The 18885-nt window shown below is 45.2% G+C and overlaps 1 protein-coding gene across 1 annotated transcript; it reads right to left on the bottom strand.

Moving 5' to 3' along the window:
* Positions 1-544: 544 nt before the first annotated feature.
* Positions 545-8759, bottom strand: LOC110487377 (uncharacterized). Its single transcript, XM_021559306.3, has 2 exons — positions 8337-8759; positions 545-1788 (listed from the first exon to the last, which is right to left on the bottom strand). Exons 1-2 carry the CDS (start codon positions 8680-8682, stop codon positions 995-997), a joined length of 1140 nt encoding a protein of 379 aa, XP_021414981.3. The 5' UTR covers positions 8683-8759; the 3' UTR covers positions 545-994.
* Between the last annotated feature and the right edge of the window lie 10126 nt (positions 8760-18885).

Raw genomic sequence — 18885 nt, 5'->3', positions numbered from 1 at the left:
TAGTCCAGAGGAAAGAGTGCCTCCTACTGGCCCTCCAACACCACTTCCAGCAGCATCTGGTCTCCCATCCAGGGACTGACCAGAACCAACCCTGCTTTGCTTCAGAAGCAAGCCAGCAGTGGTATGCTACACTTTGTAGTATTTTTACACTATAACAAATGTTTCTGATGCCACATCGTCCGTTTTCAAAGGGAGTCAGTCGGGCCCAGTCCCCAATGTCATGCATTTGGGTTGGCACATCTGAGAATGAATCCTGATATTCTAAAAGCGGGGCAACATTGTCAATACAATTGTACCCAAAAATTGTCCGCTGGTTGCATAAATAATTGATTACTAACTGTTAGATAAATTGTAAACATGAAAATCAAAACCAAATGTACACCCCTTTGTTAATATGTATTGGCAGTAGTTCACTTAATGGTGAGGCATGGAATAATAAAACATGTATCTTTTGTCAGGCTGAATGTTTGAAATATGAGGTGATTTGAGTCATGCTTCTTCAGTAGTGGAATAAAGACAATTAGCATTTGAATGTTGTCAAGAAATACTGGAGTGATGTCAGATTGGTCTATAATCAATTTATTATACCGCTTTCATGTGTGTATATACACAAACATCTGCAACAATTATCATATTACAAGTTAATTAAACAAGCAGCTTTTTCAACTTGTAGAAAACAGCTAGCTACATTTTGAAGTGCTGCATTTTGATTCAAGTGGGTCACCAACGCAGTAAGTGTAACACAGCTCTTTTCTTGTTACTCACTTTTTGTTAAATAATACTTTCAATTCAGAGCCTGGATTTTCCCGAGGCTAATATCCATATCATGCTGCAATCAATTGAACAGGGCAAACGATAAGGTAGAACATCATTAAAATACTCCTACTACAATGTTAAAACATTCTACATTGTGACATCATTAAAATACTCCTACTACAATGTTAAAACATTCTACATTGTGACATTATTTGATTGATATCATGAAACAACTTCTTCATATATGTATTTTCTGATGTTTGATCAGAGATCTTTTATCAGAGTATCTCTTGTCACATTTATCACAGCTATGAGGTTTCTCTCCTGTGTGTGTTCTCTGGTGTGAAGTCATCTGGCTAGATGTAGGAAAACTCTTCCCACATTGCTCACAGCTATAAGGCTTCTCTCCTGTGTGTGTTCTCTGGTGTCGAATCAGATTGCTTGATCCAGTAAAACTCATCCCACATTGATCACAGAAAAAAGGTTTCTCTCCAGTGTGTGTTCTCTGGTGTGAAGTCAGCTGGCTAGATGTAGGAAAACTCTTCCCACATTGCTCACAGCTATAAGGCTTCTCTCCTGTGTGTGTTCTCTGGTGTCTTATCAGATTGCTTGATGCATTAAAACTCATCCCACATTGATCACAGCTATAAGGTTTATCTTCTGTGTGTGTTCTCTGGTGTACTGTCAGACCACTAGATGTAGTAAAACCCCTCCCACATTGACCACAGCTATAAGGTTTCTCTTCTGTGTGTGTTCTTTGGTGTACTGTCAGACCACTAGATGTAGTAAAACCCCTCCCACATTGACCACAATTATAAGGTTTCTCTCCTGTGTGTGTTCTCTGGTGTACTTTAAGTTCTGATGAAGATTTGAAACCTTTCCCACAGTCAGAGCAGCAATGAGATTTCTTCCCTGTGGGTCTCTGCTGGTGTTTCTTGAGGTGTTTTGACGTGGAGAGACTCTTCCCTGCTTCATCAGCATCATGATGTTGTTGAGGACCCCCAGAGGATCCACGATAGTCCCGTCTCTCTCCTGAACAAAAAGTCGGACAGGTGGGTTCAGGCCCACAACAGAAAAAATACACTGTAAAAAAGGTGATGCCAACAGCATAGCCATTATGTTGTACAAACAATGACGTCTAATGAATGTTAATTATTTGACATTTGTCTTAAGACAGTCAAGTGAACAACAAGTCATATTGTGTCTTGTTTTCCCATTAGTAGTAACATCGACGATTGTATGCTAGAAATACGATTTTAAAGTTGTTGAAATCCTAAGCAGTGTATCTGACAACTTTTGGTCTACAATATAGGCCCCTTTCTGTAGGTCTATGTTGTTGTTAGGTGAAGTTGTGTGTCCTACAGTAGGTCTATGGTATTGGAATAACTAGGGATTTATGCAGTAGCATGGAGGAGTTTCTGCAACCAAATTGCGTTTTAGAAAACAGACAGCGATGCACCTATTTGGGGATGTCTGATAGGATTTACGCACCACCACTAATGATTTGTAGAGCTTCTCAAAGTATTTTTTTCTTCACCTCAAACAGCAAGTAAACAAAGTCTTACCAAAATCTAATTGGCAAATGACAAAAGTTGCTCAAAGTATTTGTAAAATATTTCCAGCTCTCACTCTTGATAACCACTTGACATGAAAGGGAAAAATGTAATGCTCTGGTCCAGTGGAAAGGTCATAAAATACCTGATTACTTCTTATCACTTACACAAATAGCCTACAGCTGAGTCTGTCCCAAACTCACTGGCACAGGGAAACTGGGGGCCCCAAATATTTTATAGCAAGTTTTGGATAACCTAGGTGATAAAACTTGAAACAGTGTATCAACTATGTAGACAGGCCATGCACAGCCAATGTGATTTATTTTTATCTGGATATTTTCTAGCTGTTTTTATTTGTTGGCTTTATGTAGGTTATTTTTACATAGTTGGCAATGGCAATAAAAGTTACTTTTAGATTTGTATAATTTTCATTTAGATAGAATGTAGATTAATCATAGAAACTTCAGGACCATAACGTCAGAATTTACAAAGGTCAGCAGCAGCGGGAGGAGGAAGAGGTTTTTTTTCTTATGGTTAGGCGATCTTGATCTCCGGTTCCCTCGAGTCATTTGAGAGTCTCAATTATTTAATAAAAAACGGGTGACTACTATGTTAAGGATGTAAAGAATATTTGCTGCTCTGTGGTATGTAATGAGGAGCAACCAGATGCTGCACACATTTCTGAAATTGCTTATTCCAGTTACTAATAAGCAGGCACCCATTAAGAAAATGACTGTAAAAGCTGTTGAGGAAAGCTGTTGAGGAATTGAAAAATGGTATGGTTGAAAAGGATGAGGCAAAAGGAATGGCAAATAAGTCTGGCTGTACAACCGATTGGCAAACGTCCTGCAAATTGAGAAATCATGTGACTAAACTGAAGAAAAATAAGAAAAAGATAATGAAACAAAGATAAATTACAAAGAATGATAGTAAAAAGCTTTGGAGAACCTTACAATTTTGGAAAAAAAGGCAAACTCTGCTCCATCATTAACTGAATCAGAAGGATCATTCATCAAAGCCCACTACTTTCATGATTTTTTCCATTGGCAAGATTAGCAAACTTAGGCATGACATACCAGCAACAAATGCTGACACTACACTTCCAAGTATATCTGACCAAATTATGAAAGACAAGCATTGTAATTTAGAACTCTGTGAAGTCAGTGTGGAAGAGGTGAAACAATTATTGTTGTCTATCAACAATGACAAACCACCGGGGTCTGACAATCTAGATGGAAAATTACTGAGGATAATAGCGGACGATATTGCCACTCCTATTTTCCATATCTTTAATTTAAGCCAACTAGAGAGCGTGTGCCCTCAGGCCTGGAGGGAAGCTAAAGTAATTTGACATGCGCTATGCTCTGCATAGTTAGCTCCAGGTAAAATTTTGCACTTATTCAGCCATTCTGTGACCAAAAACAAGCTACATATGGACAGTACCAATATAAACTGACTCTGGAAATGACAAAGCGCCTCGTAACCTAGCTGGAAATGGGACAAACGGACCTCCTTCTGTGGTAACAGACTGGGACGATTTCTAATCAAATCTAATTCCCAGGAACGGGGTTTATATGAACCACAGAGACTGTGTGGGATAATAACATGGCCGTGTCCAACCCTGCTTGTTACCTCGACTCCACTACCAACCACCCATCTCCAACAGGGCCCTTTACCTGTATCACGAGACACTTCATAGTGAGCTACAGGTAGGAATCAGCAATTAACCCCAATAATGAGCCACCTATGGGAGGGGTAACCCTTTGTGGACAAATCTCTCAACGAATTACTGCTACCCTGGGGAGATTGATATACCCCTTGAACACCGGCTCTGACCCTCATCGGATGTGTCAGGGCTGGCAAACTATTACAGACAACAAAGGGAAACACAGCCAATAGCTGGCCAGTGACAAGATGAGCTAAAGAAACTGTGCTCGCGTCAAGGAAAGTAATACTGAAACATGCATGAGAGCATCAGCTGTTCCGGACGACTTTGTGATCATGCTCTCCTCAGCCCATGTGAGTAAGACCTTTAAACAGGTTAACATTCACAAGGCTGCAGGGCCAGATGGATTACCACAACGTGTACTCCAAGCATGCGCTGACCAACTGGCAAGGGTCTTCACTGACATTTTCATCTCCTGTCTGAGCCTGTAATACCAAGATGTTTCAAGCAGACCACCATAGTCCCTGTGCCCAAGAACACTAAGGTAACCTGCTTAAATGACTACCGACCCGTAGCACTCACGTCTGTAGCCATGAAGTGCTTTGAAAGGCTGGTCGTGGCACACATCAACACCATTATACCAGAAACCATAGACCCACTCCAATTTGCATACCGCCCCAACAGAGCCACAGATGATGCAATCTCTATTGCACTCCACACTGCCCTTTCCCACCTGGACAAAAGGAACACCTATGTGAGAATGCTGTTAATCGACTACAGCTCAGCATCCAACACCATGGTCCCTCAAAGCGCATCACTAAGTGAAGGACCCTGGGACTAAACACTGAGCACGCCCCCATTCTCATCGAAGGGGTTGTAGTGGAGCAGGTTGAGAGCTTCAAGTTCCTTGGTATCCACATTATAGGCTTAGTTAACTGGTTAACTGTTGAAATCATGGAAACACAATGAGGATTCTAATTCTAGATTTGGAATATAATGTGCAGCACCTTGAATATATTGTTGTTTGACTACCAATTAATAAACCAGGGAGGAATTACTGAGAGTAGGAGCATGGTGGAGACCTCCAAGAGAGGGAAATCAGGAAGGGAAAATGACAGCAAGTAGTGTAGACGAAAGGGATAACACGTTGGTGAAGCAACAGATGTGCAGGAATGAGAACAATATAGGTGCTACTTTGAGAACACAAACTATCACCTCTTTCACAGCACAGAGTGAGGGAGTCCAGGGGAAGACTGGAGGAGCAATTAAGGAAGCATTGTGGGATTCTCTTGGCGTGAGTACAGTTGAGACTGCGTGGAGGATGGTGAAGAACAGTGGAGTGAAAAGGGCTAAAGTTGGTAATGAACAGCAGTTTAGGGTCGGAGTGGGAATTATCAGCAAGGATGTTTTTGTGGGCGACCTGTTAACGGTCTCAAAGATGGTGAAGGATGAATTGGGTAAAGTGGAATCGGTTTGAGTGACCAGGAGTGGTATGATGCCGATTGTGTGTCAACAGTGCAAAAGGAGAAAGCTTTGTGTGGTTTAGGTTAAACATTTCAGGCAGACGCACATTGATTAAAATGAATGATAGACGGAAGGTCTTACTGTGGTTTGGTGAAGTGGTTCTCCCATCTTATGTAAAAACCTGGGTAAGTGAGATATATAGAAGCCGCTGCAGTGTTACAATTGTAAAAAAGTTTGGACATGTGGCAAGTGTTTGTCGAAGGGATAAATATGTCGTAGTCAGCTGAAGCATGTTGTATTTGTGATGGGAATCACGTTCCCGAAGTGCCCTGTACGGATGAAGGATGTCACAGTAGCTAGGATGATCAGGCCCATTCAGCAGGTGTCCTATGTGGAGGCAGTGAAAATAGCCAAAGGAGTAGAGAGGAGAAGGTAGTTCATGTCCCGCAGTCTGCAGTGAAGCCATGCAGGAGAAGGATCCCAACACACTAATAGTGAACAAGGTGGACATTGTTGTGTTTCTAGAGCAAGTGTTAAATTGCATTAATAAATTATTAGTAACCTTCGTCCAAAACTAGTCATTTCTGCATTAGCTTGGAGAAGTTTCTACAACAAAATTGTGTTTGCATTGCTCTCACTGACGCAGTGATAAATTGGATTAATAATAAACAAATAAAACATCGAAGAAGCTAGACATCATTGTGAAGGCGGCAAATAGATTTCTGGATCTCCAGGACTTCACAGACGAAATGTTACAGGGAGTACTGAATGAAGACGTTCCCCCCCTAGGTTCTTGAACCTGTGTAGGGATCTGAATAGGACCATTTTTGTTTGAAATTCAGGGTAGTGGAGTGAATTCGGTTTGTGTTTATTTTACATAATTAGTATGATTTGTTAATCCCATTTTTTTGCGTTTTGGTTATTTTTTTACAACCCCGTACTGTAGGTGGCAGCATTACACCTGATGAGTGTAGTCTGACCATAAACCTCAGAGAAGAAGACATGGCAGGAACCAAAGTGTTGGTCAGTGTTTCCAGTTGACCCTAATTAGATGTTACATTACATGTTGTTTTCTTACTTCATGTAGCCGGCTAGCTAGCCAACATCTTCATACTTCGCTTACTCCTCTCTGATAAGATACTGCAGCACAAACATGCTTATCTAGGCCTACACCAGCACCAGGCAGTATTAGCTAGCTACGTTTGCTCTGACTCTTAATACATTTAGCAAGCTAGCTAGCCCGCTACTAGCGATTAGCAGCTAACATTATTTGAGCAACACCTTGCTAAGAAAATACCATATTTCGCCTTTAATGTAATGGCATGAAAATAATTGCCAGAATATTATACAATGACTTATCAACAGCTCTAACAATTTGACCCCAACAGGAAATCTACACTGGCAGTTATAGAAAGACCCATTTACTATATAACCATTGATTCCAGTGATTCTTGAAGAATATAACTTATACATGCCTCAAATGTTGCAACCGTATTACCCCACCAGAAACCAAAACATAAGCTCTTATAACGCCACTGTTTGTAAACTAATACTATATGGCTGAGGAGTAGGGTCAATCCAAGAGTTCTGACCTCACAATGACAGTAAAGCACCCAAGCTAACTGGCTAACGTTGGATAACTTGCTAGATACAAATTAGAGAAAACCCTCACCATTTTACTTGCCCTAGCAGAGCTTCTTTTTCGTGTTATCCAGAGCGTTGGTGACTAACTGTGCTGCTGGCAACAATTTAATTTGAGCTTTTTTGCAGATGTTTACTTACACCGGCCATATTTAATGTATAAGTAGCTAGTTAACATATTACTGCTGTAAAGATATGCTATGCGTTTTGTAAGTTTAACTTCAGACCGTCCCCTCGCCCATACACGGGCGCGAACCAGGGACCAGGGACCCACGAAGCGTCGTTACCCATCGCTCCACAATAGCCGCGGCCCTTGCAGGGCAAGGGGAACCACTACTTCAAGGGCTCAGAGCAAGTGATGTCACCGATTGAAACGCTATTTGGCGCACACCACCGCTAACTAGCTAGCAGTTTCACATCTGTTACATAAGGATAGTGTAGCTAACATAACGTGTAAAGTAACTTATTTGAAAAGTCATGAATTTATTACATTGCTCAACATGTCATAATTAGTTAAAGCAGTTCATTTATATCGGCTCTCATTGGACTTCGGCTGCATATTTTCCTCCATTTTCCTCAAATCTGAAAACGACGTGAAGCCGCCCATTAACGGAATTGCATTATGAGCCCTAAAGTACTGCATGTATGTGTCATATTTTGGCGAATTTAGTACGACATCCGGGAACTTTTGGCACACTAACTACATCATACCAATAAGCATACTATATACTCAATTAACATACTTATACTAGCCGTACTAGTTGTGTTCTAACACAGCCATCACTTTTTTTAAAATTGTTTTAACTAGGTTGCCCCTTTAAAAAAATCCACACAACAATCAACCAATCTGCAGTTCAACCAATAACAAAGCTGTAATTCCACCACTGTTTTGGTAATAAGATGGATGGGGCTGGAGAAATGTAACTACTCTCAAATTCATAGACAGACCTATGGATGCAAGGACTTACCATCCATGATATCAGCATTATAGTTTTAACCATGTTGAGGCTATACAGTGTTATTTTACATTGTTTCTAAACATTGGAGTAAAAAAAAAAAGAAAGCTTATTTGGGGTTCTGATGGGGTACAACAGGGGAACTAAGCGCTTGAGGCATGCGTCATATTCAAGAATCAATGCCTATAAATAAATCATTTAAGTCAAAATATGGATGTGGCAATTGCAAATTTCCCCTTTAACACCACACATCAGTTCAACAACCGCAGATTTTGTGCTTCTGTTTAAGACAGTACTTACTAGTGTTAATCAGGGCCCATTCATCGTTAGAACCATCGGATGCCTTAAGATGCGTTTGGGAAACCGGGCCCAGATATCCAGTTTCCTCCTCTTCTTCATTGTTCGATGAGACAGTCACCTCCCCCTCCTCTTCTTTCACTGAAACGTCGTCGTCGACCTCCTCCTCTTCTTTAACTGAGACGTCTTTCTCCTCTTCTTTCACGGGAACAAACTCAACCTCGACTTCTTTTTGTATTGTAACAGCCTCCTCTTCCTCCTCCTCTTTCACGAGAGCTTCTTTCTCCATCCAGTAGACCTCTTCTTCAGCAGGAACGGGGTTCAGTTTGAGACTGGAGCTATGAGGCATGTACTGAAGTTGCTACGTATAATTCAAAGCAGTGTCACTTTATCAGCACCACGTGATCAATGCCGTCTGAAGAATCATTTTGTCGAACACCTGATTGGTATTGATAATTTGGGCTCGTTCGACATTGCAGCCGACAGTGCAGGTGACTGCTGACTGCTGACTGACTAATTTACAAATCCCCTTGCATTATAAATAACTACTCATTATTATTTATAAATCAGTCAGCCAGTCACCGTTTACCCACAACGCAGCATGGATTTGATGCTCTCGAACACGGCCAGTGGTTTAATTGAAGACACGAAGGCTACGCTGCTACGGTGGACTTCATCTATAAAAATGTGGCTGTTCTAAATTCTGTGTTGCTCAAAGCCTTGAGTAATTAACTCTTTTTTTTTTAAACACACAATTGGCTGGAAAGAGCCAATGCTTCAGGACGCTTTGTTTCCCCATCACTACTTTTCTGAATGTTTTCTGTGAATTAAACTACAGGAGTTTTGTAACGTTTTCCACCTTGGCTTACTGTTAGTTGGGTTCTAAATGGTCTCCGGTAGTTGGTCTCGCTGACCATAAGCGCGCTGGTTGGCTACGCTGTTTAGCCTAATAACTAGTTGGCTAAATAGCTAATGTTAGCTGGCTGGCTAAGATAACTGCATATAGCTAACATTCTTTGATATTTGGTTAGATGGCATTATGTATTTCCAAAACTATGGTTTATTTTAATCACTCAAGTCATGAGCGCAAATAATTGGTTTAATTTAAAGTTCTACATTTGAAGTTATTTCTGTTGTAATTGACATCATAGGGAATAGGCTGGTCCTCCATATTACTTCACACCTGACTTTATCATTCTTCTGAATTCTGATCGGTTTTATGTAATAACAAAAAAAAATAGAACAGTGAGGTGTAACTTTGCAATGGAAATTTTAAAATATTTTATAAACAATACAACACATACAAACATTAACTGCATCATACCTGCCCAGACCCACTAGAACACACCTCCTTCTCCATTAACTACATCATACCTGCCCAGACCCACTAGAACACACCTCCATCTCCATTAACTACATCACACCTGCCCAGACCCACTAGAACACACCCCCATCTCCATTAACAACATCACACCTGCCTAGACCCACTAGATCACATCCCATCACCATTAACAACATCACACCTGCCCAGACCCACTAAAACACACCTCCTTCTCCATTAACTACATCACACCTGCCCAGACCCACTAACTACAATGAACATAATGACTTGCGCACCTACTTGTCTTGTCTGTGTTTTAAAATTTTTTTTTTTACACCTGCTACGTAAATGAGACAGAATGTGTAACAGTATAGCTTCTGTCCCTCTCCTCGCCTTGAACCAGTGACTCTGCACACATCAACAACTGCCTCACACGAAACATCGTTACCATCGCTATATGCGCGTACCCCGCTAACTAGCTAGCCATTTCACATCGGTTACAAATGCACAATGGTCAATGCTATCTGGGATTCTTGGGACATCCATACCCTAAACCCTAACCTCTAACTTAACTAATTTAAATGTCAACTTCAATGGGCTAGGGAAGTCCCAATGATGTATCGCTACCTGAAAATACACAAAGTGATTGATAGTTGGTATTCAGCAGTCATAAAGCCTAATTTACTTTAATGAACGACTAAAATGGTGATTTTGTCAGACAGCAGCTCTACACTTTATTGACTGACTGATCCATTCATCCTTCCATCCCTCCTCAGCCTTCCTCTCCTCTGAAGACCCAGTAAGGGTGGAGCTCAGTCAGAGAGCTGTTGAGGGACTGGTTAGGAAGAACACTTCTACAGCCAGAGAGGTGAGAGGTCACACATGGTTTAGATGGTAAATATTGATGTCCCCTTAGTGGTTCATCACATAAGCAAAAGGGAATATGTTCCATCAGCCATGTTTATTTACATTACTGCAAATTGTCCACTGATATTGGTGTAATTTCTCACCCCTGTCAGCTGTATGAAAGTTAATTTCCACTCAGGCACACACATTTGTTCTTTGTTATTATGAAGGTAATTTGTGTCAAATGTACTTTACCCCACTAATTCACCCCATCTCTTTACATTGCTTATTTATAGTCAGTGGCCTAACTGCATCCAGACTTTGTCAATGGCCCATCCTGGTAGATCTGAATCTAATGCAGCTTGGAGTGAGCTGCGGGAGACCACCTCAAGCTCCCGGTAGAGCCGGGGATGGTGTTTACCACTCCACCACGCCTTCAGCAGGCTTGATACTGTTTTTCATACTAAGATGGACCAAGAGTTTGTTGATTGGTCAGTCATTGGGTGAAATCAAATCTTCATTTATACAGCACATTTCAGACATGGATGCAACACAATGGCTTCACAGGGGAAAAAAAACTTATAAAAAAAATGGAAAAAAAACAAATACTTAGTACATAACAAATAGAAGACGAACAACTGAAAGAATAATGAGCATCCTAAGGAAATGCCATTGATTAAAACTATTAAATCAGATGCAATATCCAACCCAAAATGTAATTTAGTTTTTTAGGAGGGGCACTGAAAGTTGACTAGTAATAACAACTTTAACCTAGAAGACACCCACCATGAGACTCACTAAATCTGCCCAAGAAGCGGCAAACAAAAGAAAAGCAACTTTTTTTTTTTTTTTGGTGGTTAAAATAATTTATTACAATCAATACCATTCATACTATTACAAAATCATAATTCTCATTCATTCTTAATTAATTGTATTTACAAAAACATCAAACAAAAACAAACATCAGGGGAGCATCGTCCCTCCCCGAAATACCTAACCAATACCTAACCCTTTCCCTATCTCCCCTTCCCTAATCTATCCCCTTACCAAACTCACTCTAACACTCCCAGCCCTAAACCCCCTTTCCACCTCTCCCGTGCCGCATGCTTCCCCCACTTCCTCTCCTCCCTCTTCATCTTCCCCCTCAAATCACCTTCCACCCTTCTCACTATCCCTTCCACCCCCCAATCTCTCCCTGTCTTGACTAAATTCTGCCTGGCTTCCCACAGTCCCTTTTTAAAGAGACTCATGAGAAGCCAGAGCAGAAACCTATCCCTATCCGTTCCCTTTGCTCTCCCTACGCCTCTCTCTAGCCTAGCCCATGTCAAAACAAAATCACTCCTAACCACACCTAGCATTACCCGTGCCCTAGCCCAGACTAGTCCGGCAAAGGCACAGTCCCAGAAGGCATGGCGCACAGTCTCCTCCCTGCCACAAGATGGTCTTGGACAGGTGGGGGATTGCACCAAACTATACCAGTACAAGATGGCACGTACCGGCAAGCATTTATGGAGGCCCAACCAATTCAGGTCCTTGAGCCTGTTGTCCAGGCCCCGCGCCTGCACTCCCTCCCAGACCACTGACGAGATGCCCGCTACAGGCGCAGGACTCCCTGCCTGCCTGACCTCCTCGTACAGGTGCCTGTGGTCTAAACCTACTCGGGCAACTTCAACCTCGGGGTGCGCACGCAGCCACTTGGCCGCATGGCCAAAATGCCACGGCAGCTGTTCCGCCCGAGGACCCGCGTTAGACCACACCATTACGCTTCTCGCCTTATACGAGAAGAACACCCGCAGGAGGTAACCGGACGGGTGTATAACCGGACGAGCAAGCTCCGTCAACAAGAAAGAAACAAAAATGGCGTCCAGCTTGAGGGGGAAATGTGGTACCCCCCTACCTCCCTCCCCGATGGGACAGATCATGCGTGCCCTGGCGACCCACTCGCACCTGCCACTCCACATAAACTGAAACACAAGCCTCACTAGAGGCCTCCTCAGACAAGCCGGCAATGGATAGATGTATGCCACATACAAAAGAGACGGCAACACATCCACCTTTAGGACCAGGACTTTGCCCATAAAAGACAAATACCTAGCTTTCCACATTGCTAGCTTCCTCTGTACCACTGCGATACGCATGTTCCAGTTTAGCGTCGCTGAGCCGGAGGTCTCAAAATGAACCCCGAGAATCCTCAGGGCCCCTTCACAGAGAGATAACCCCCCAGGCACATCCGTTCTACCGCGCCATCTTCCGAAAAACTTGACGGAAGACTTTGCATGGTTCAGAACTGCTCCCGACGCTCGGGTGAAATCCCCAAAGATGGCAAGGGACCTTGTCAGGCACGAGTCCTTGCACAACAGCAAGGAAGTGTCGTCGGCGTACTGCGTCATCTTAACACGCAGCCCACCGCTTCCAGGGATCAACAAGCCTTCCACCCCTGTGTCTGCCCTAATGGCAGCCCCCAGAGACTCCATGTACAGAACGAAGAGGAGAGCCGAGAGTGGGCATCCCTGCCTGACCCCAGACGAGAGGTCAAAAACGTCACCTAAGTGACTATTTACACTAACTCGACACCCCGCTCCGACATATAAAGTACGGATCCATCCTATAAACTTCTCCCCAAATCCTAATCTACCTAACACCCTGAATAGAAAATATCTATTCACGCGATCAAAAGCTTTCGCCTGATCTAGCGCTGCTACCATTAAAGGCAGCCCTCTATCTTCAACCCAAGCGATGGAATCCCTGATCAACTGTAGGTTCCATCTTATAGAGCGGCCCTCTACCCCGCACGTCTGATCCTCGTGGACGACGTAGGGAAGGGCTGTGCGCAACCGGTCTGCTAAAACCTTTGCAAGAATCTTGTAATCTACGCACAGCATGGTCAATGGCCGCCAGTTGCCAAGGTCAGTTGCTTCCCCCTTCTTATAAAGAAGTGACAGCACACCAACAGCCATTGATCCCCCCGGGACCCCCGTCTCAAGGATGGCCTTCAAGACTTCGAGAACCACTGGTCCAAGTATACCCCAAAACTTGAGGTAAAACTCAGCCGGCAGCCCATCCATCCCAGGCACCTTCCCTTTTCCCATCCTCCTAAGAGCGCTCTCAACCTCTTCTAGTGAGATCTGGGCCTCCATCACGTCTCTAATGTCCTCTGGCAACCGCCGGGACAAGTGTTCTAAAAACACGTTTCCCTGCTCTACATCTATTTCCCTTTCCTTAAATAAACCTTGGAAATGATCAGTTGTCACCCTGACCATTTCCTCTGGTTTACTTACTATACTACCATTTTCTTCCCTAACTCCCTTCATTACCTTCCTACTCTGTCTGGCCCTAACCGACTTAAAGAACATAGCGGAACAAGTCTCATTATGTTCTAGAAAGCCACTATGCTCACGCTCCAGGAAAGCTCGAGCCTTCTGCTCCTGCAGCTCCCTGAGCTGCGCCGTTAGGGCTGCGAATCTCTCCCAGTCAATCGACCCGCCGAGGTTGCCTGCCTCGTACTCGAGTTCAATTAACCTTTGGATACGATCCACCTCCCTCCTTTCCTCCCTTTTTTTCCTTCTACAATATCCTATTATAAAAGCCCTTATCCTCCCCTTGACTAAATCCCACCACTCTAACACCCCCTCGCACATGGACCGGAGGCCGTCAAGCCTCCGAAAGAAACAAAAAAATGCGTCAACGAAAGCCTGCTCCTCCAGTATATCCCGATCTAACTTCCAGTACCCCCTACCGAAGAGGCAGACTGGCGACCCCACCTGCAGGAACACCCCGTCGTGATCCGTGAAGAAAACAGGCAACGGCCGCCCAGACAACTGACCCAAAGACCTGGATACAAAAATGTAGTCGAGCCTCCGCGCAACCCCCCTGGAGTTGCGCCATGTAGGACCGACCATTGCCGGAGTAGTGTGCAGGCCACCATCAACCAGACCATGGCAAGCCATTAGCCCAGAGATGGCACCTGCACTGCTATCACCGCCTAACCCTAAATCTATATTAAAGTCTCCTCCTATCACCAAGTGCCTGTTTGTAACACACAGGGGCGCCAGACAGTCCACCATCTCCCTCCTGTTTGCCGCCACCTGTGGCCCATACACCCCAATTAACCTATATCTAGTTTCTCTAAACTTAACATCTATCCCCAAAACTCTACCCTGCATTATTACAAAAGTGTTCTCTATTTTAACCTCTCTATGCCCACACAAAATCCCTACTCCTGTTGAGTGCACCCCTCCTATGCCCCAAAAAGATTCCCCCTTATCCCACTCCCTCTTAAATCTACACACATCCCCACCATCCCTCAGGTGAGCCTCCTGTAAAAAACAGAAATCAAACCCCACACCCTCTAAATAACAAAAAAACGCCCTCCTTTTAACATTATCCCTTAACCCCCTAACATTTAGACTAAAAAAAGAAACAGAACTATTCATTTAATTATTGACAACAAATAAAAAACCCAAAACCCAAAGAAAAACCAGGAGACTCACCCGATGCTCCCCTGGTCCATCTCCACCGGCGGGGACGTCCTCTCCTCTCCTGACGCCCCCCCGTCCTCCATCCCAACCCATGATCCAGGCAGTGTGTTGGGTCCTCCCTCCCCACCCACCACCCCCCCCTCCCTGTTTGCCTCGGGGCTGCATATAGGGGACCCCATCTCCCCAAACAGGAGTTGGGATCCCTCTAGCAAACAACCCACCGACCCCTCACTGGAGTCATCCACTAAAATGCAAGGGGCTGAGGCAAACCGGGAGGACAAATTACCCTCCCCTCCCCCCCCCGCCACTCTCTTAACCCCCCCCCTCCCCCTCCACACCCCCCTCCCTCTCACTTCCTGCCAAGCTCCCCCTCTTTATCCCTTTCTTCTTTGGTGAAGGAGGTAGCGACGAGACACAACGTCCCATCCCCACTAACCCCTCCACCAAATCCCTCATTTCGACCTCGAGGAAGCCTGGCAGGCTGTCCCCCCACTCCTTCCCCCCATCTCCCCCCCCTCCCACCCCCTCCCCTCCCACATCCACTCCTCCCTCCTTCTCCGTCACTGTCCCCCTTCCCTCTTCCACTCCTTCCACTCCTTCTCGTCCCACTGTCCCCTTCTCCCTCTTCTCTGCTCCTCCACGTTCTTCCACCTTCTTTTTAATCTCTCCTTCTTTTTCCTTCTTTCCATCTTCTCTCCTCTTTCTTTTCGCCTCTTCCTTCCCTTCTTCGTCCTTCTCCGTCCTTTCCCCTGTGCCATCCGTACAATCCGCATGCGTCCTCTCTTTCCTCCCCCCATCCCCCGCTCCCCCCCCCAGCTGCAGACGCGTATGACCTGTGACGAGCCGGGCAATCACGCCACAGGTGTGCTCTTGAGCCACACCCGTGGCAAGCCTTGGGCTCGTCACATTCCTTGGCCTCGTGCTCTTCCGACCCACAAAATCGACACCTCTTGGCACTGCACGAGGCCAGGATATGGCCGTAGGCCATACAACGCCTGCAGAACGGGGGCTGACGTGCATAGTAGAGTGTTCCCCTGTCAGCCCCCAGGGAGAACATCGCCGGAGGATGGAGGTAGCCATCCACACTCTTCGGGGACTCCCTGAGTAACGCCTGGAACCCTCTTCTCCCGTTCCAGAAACCCAGGGAGTCCCTGAGGTACCTCGCTGAGGAGACATTGTCCATGTATCTCCCCAGAAAGGCCCTCACTTCTTCATCCTTCACGTGCGGATTGTACATGTTTACGGTGACCACCCTGAAGTTGTTCTTTGCCAGGCTGGTCACCGCATAATCGCACAGGGGTCCTTTTCTTTCCGCTTCCTTTGCCATCTTCAATACATCATCATGTTTCTCTTGCTTGTGAAACGTCACATCAAAACCCTTTTCATTTGGGTTGCCTTGAAGGCAGAGTACTTCCTTCACCTCTATCCTGAGGCATCCCATCAATATGGTCCTTCCAAAAGTTTCCCTGCCCCAAGGTTCCATCTCCTTTTCAGTCCATGAAAATCTTACGGTATTTGCTATACCAATCCCCGGAACCGACCAGGTTTGCTTGTTTGTATTCATTTTTCTTCAAAAAAAAGCTCTCTTCAGAAAGAAGCTTCAACCTTAAATGAAAACATCTTTAACCAAAAAGGTGGAGAAACTAAAGGTGTTGACTCTCCACATCTATCAAGACAACTGGAGCACTCTGCCAGACACTCTTAAATAGAACCTGGACCAGCTCAGGTGAAACACCTTCCCACTAACGAGATGGACAAGCCAGCACAGGTGTAACACATACTGACTAACGAGGTGACACCAATCAGTGCGCCTTAAGTGCCAGCGAGTTTGACTTGCTTACGTGCTAAGCTGTAGGTGCTGACGAGCTATACATGCTACAGTCCAACCTCAAAACATAAATGGAAAAACCAAAAACTGTATCACCTTCCCCCTTAAGAAAACAAATATATCCTATATTTCTGTTGGACGAGTTTGCTTAACACTAAAAGAAAACAACTTCCATTTCACATTATAATCAACTACAATGCTTCACCTTCACCAATATAAACATGGTGTCTACTGTCTGTCAACAATTAAAAACAAGACACATTTTTTTTCCCCCAATAGCTTCTAGAACTCTCATCTTCCTAAAACTCACTAGCTTCTAGAACTCTCATCCCTTGGAACGAGCCCAAACAAAACTCATCTCCAATACAGGAAAAACGTGCGGTCAAAATAAATTGTGATCCATGGCAACGCACTAGCTAAACGCATAACCTTTTGACTGCCCACCCTTGATACAATCAGCATCCAAGTTGTCCTTATCACTGTTATGGTGCGTGAATGAGGACCCAAAAGCGAATTAACAAACAGAGTACTTTAATGACGAACATACGTGGGCTCAGATGGACAGGTAGATTCCGACAGGACAGGACAAGGTTGCAGCACACACGATGATAGTCTGGTTCAGGCATGAGACACATAAACCAACAAACAAGAATCCGACAAGGACAGGAGCAGAAACAGAGACAGATATAGGGACCTAATCAGAGGGAAAAAAGGGAACAGGTGGGGAACGGGGTGAATGGGTAATTAGGAGGAGACAAGGCACAGCTGGGGAAAAGAGGGGGAGAAAAGGTAACATAACAACGACCAGCAGAGGGAGACAGGGTGAAGGGAAAGGACAGAGACAAGACAACATGACAGTACCCCCCCACTCACCGAGCGCCTCCTGGCGCACTCGAGGAGGAAGCCTGGCGGCAACGGAGGAAATCATCGATCAGCGCACGGTCCAGCACGTCCCGAGAGGGAACCCAACTCCTCTCCTCCGGACCGTACCCCTCCCAATCAACAAGGTACTGGTGACCACGGCCCCGAGGACGCATGTCCAAAATCCTGCGGACCCTGTAGATGGGTGCGCCCTCGACAAGGATGGGGGGGGGGGGGGGAAGACGAGCGGGGGCGCGAAGAACGGGCTTGACACAGGAGACATGGAAGACCGGGTGGACGCGACGAAGATATCGCGGCAGAAGAAGTCGCACTGCGACAGGGTTAATGATTTGAGAGATACGGAATGGACCAATGAACCGCGGGGTCAACTTGCGAGAAGCCGTCTTAAGGGGAAGGTTCTGAGTGGAGAGCCAAACTCTCTGACCGCGACAATATCTAGGGCTCTTCGTTCTACGCTTATTAGCAGCTCTCACAGTCTGCGCCCTATAACGGCAAAGTGCAGACCTGACCCTCTTCCAGGTGCGCTCGCAACGTTGGACAAAAGCCTGAGCGGAGGGGACGCTGGACTCGGCGAACTGAGATGAGAACAACGGAGGCTGGTACCCGAGGCTACTCTGAAAAGGAGATAGCCCGGTCGCAGACGAAGGAAGCGAGTTGTGGGCGTATTCTGCCCAGGGGAGCTGTTCTGACCAAGACGCAGGGTTGCGAAAAGAAAGACTGCGTAAGATGCGACCAATAGTCTGATTGGCCCGTTCTGCTTGACCGTTAGACTGGGGGTGAAAGCCGGAAGAGAGACTGACGGAAGCCCCAATCAAACGGCAAAACTCCCTCCAAAATTGAGACGTGAATTGCGGACCTCTGTCCGAAACGACGTCTGACGGAAGGCCATGAATTCTGAAAACATTCTCGATGATGATTTGTGCCGTCTCTTTAGCAGAAGGAAGCTTAGCAAGGGGAATGAAATGAGCCGCCTTAGAGAACCTATCGACAACCGTAAGAATAACAGTCTTCCCCGCTGACGAAGGCAGTCCGGTGACAAAATCTAAGGCGATGTGAGACCACGGTCGAGAGGGAATAGGAAGCGGCCTGAGACGGCCGGCAGGAGGAGAGTTACCGGACTTAGTCTGCGCGCAGACCGAACAAGCAGCCACGAAACGACGCGTGTCATGCTCCCGGGTGGGCCACCAGAAACGCTGG

The sequence above is a fragment of the Oncorhynchus mykiss genome, chromosome 13 (assembly GCF_057628025.1).
Source record: "Oncorhynchus mykiss isolate SJ-2025 chromosome 13, ASM5762802v1, whole genome shotgun sequence".
Lineage (NCBI taxonomy): Eukaryota > Metazoa > Chordata > Actinopteri > Salmoniformes > Salmonidae > Oncorhynchus > Oncorhynchus mykiss.
Note: the sequence above shows the minus strand (reverse complement) of the source record. Positions and strands in the feature narration are given on the sequence as shown.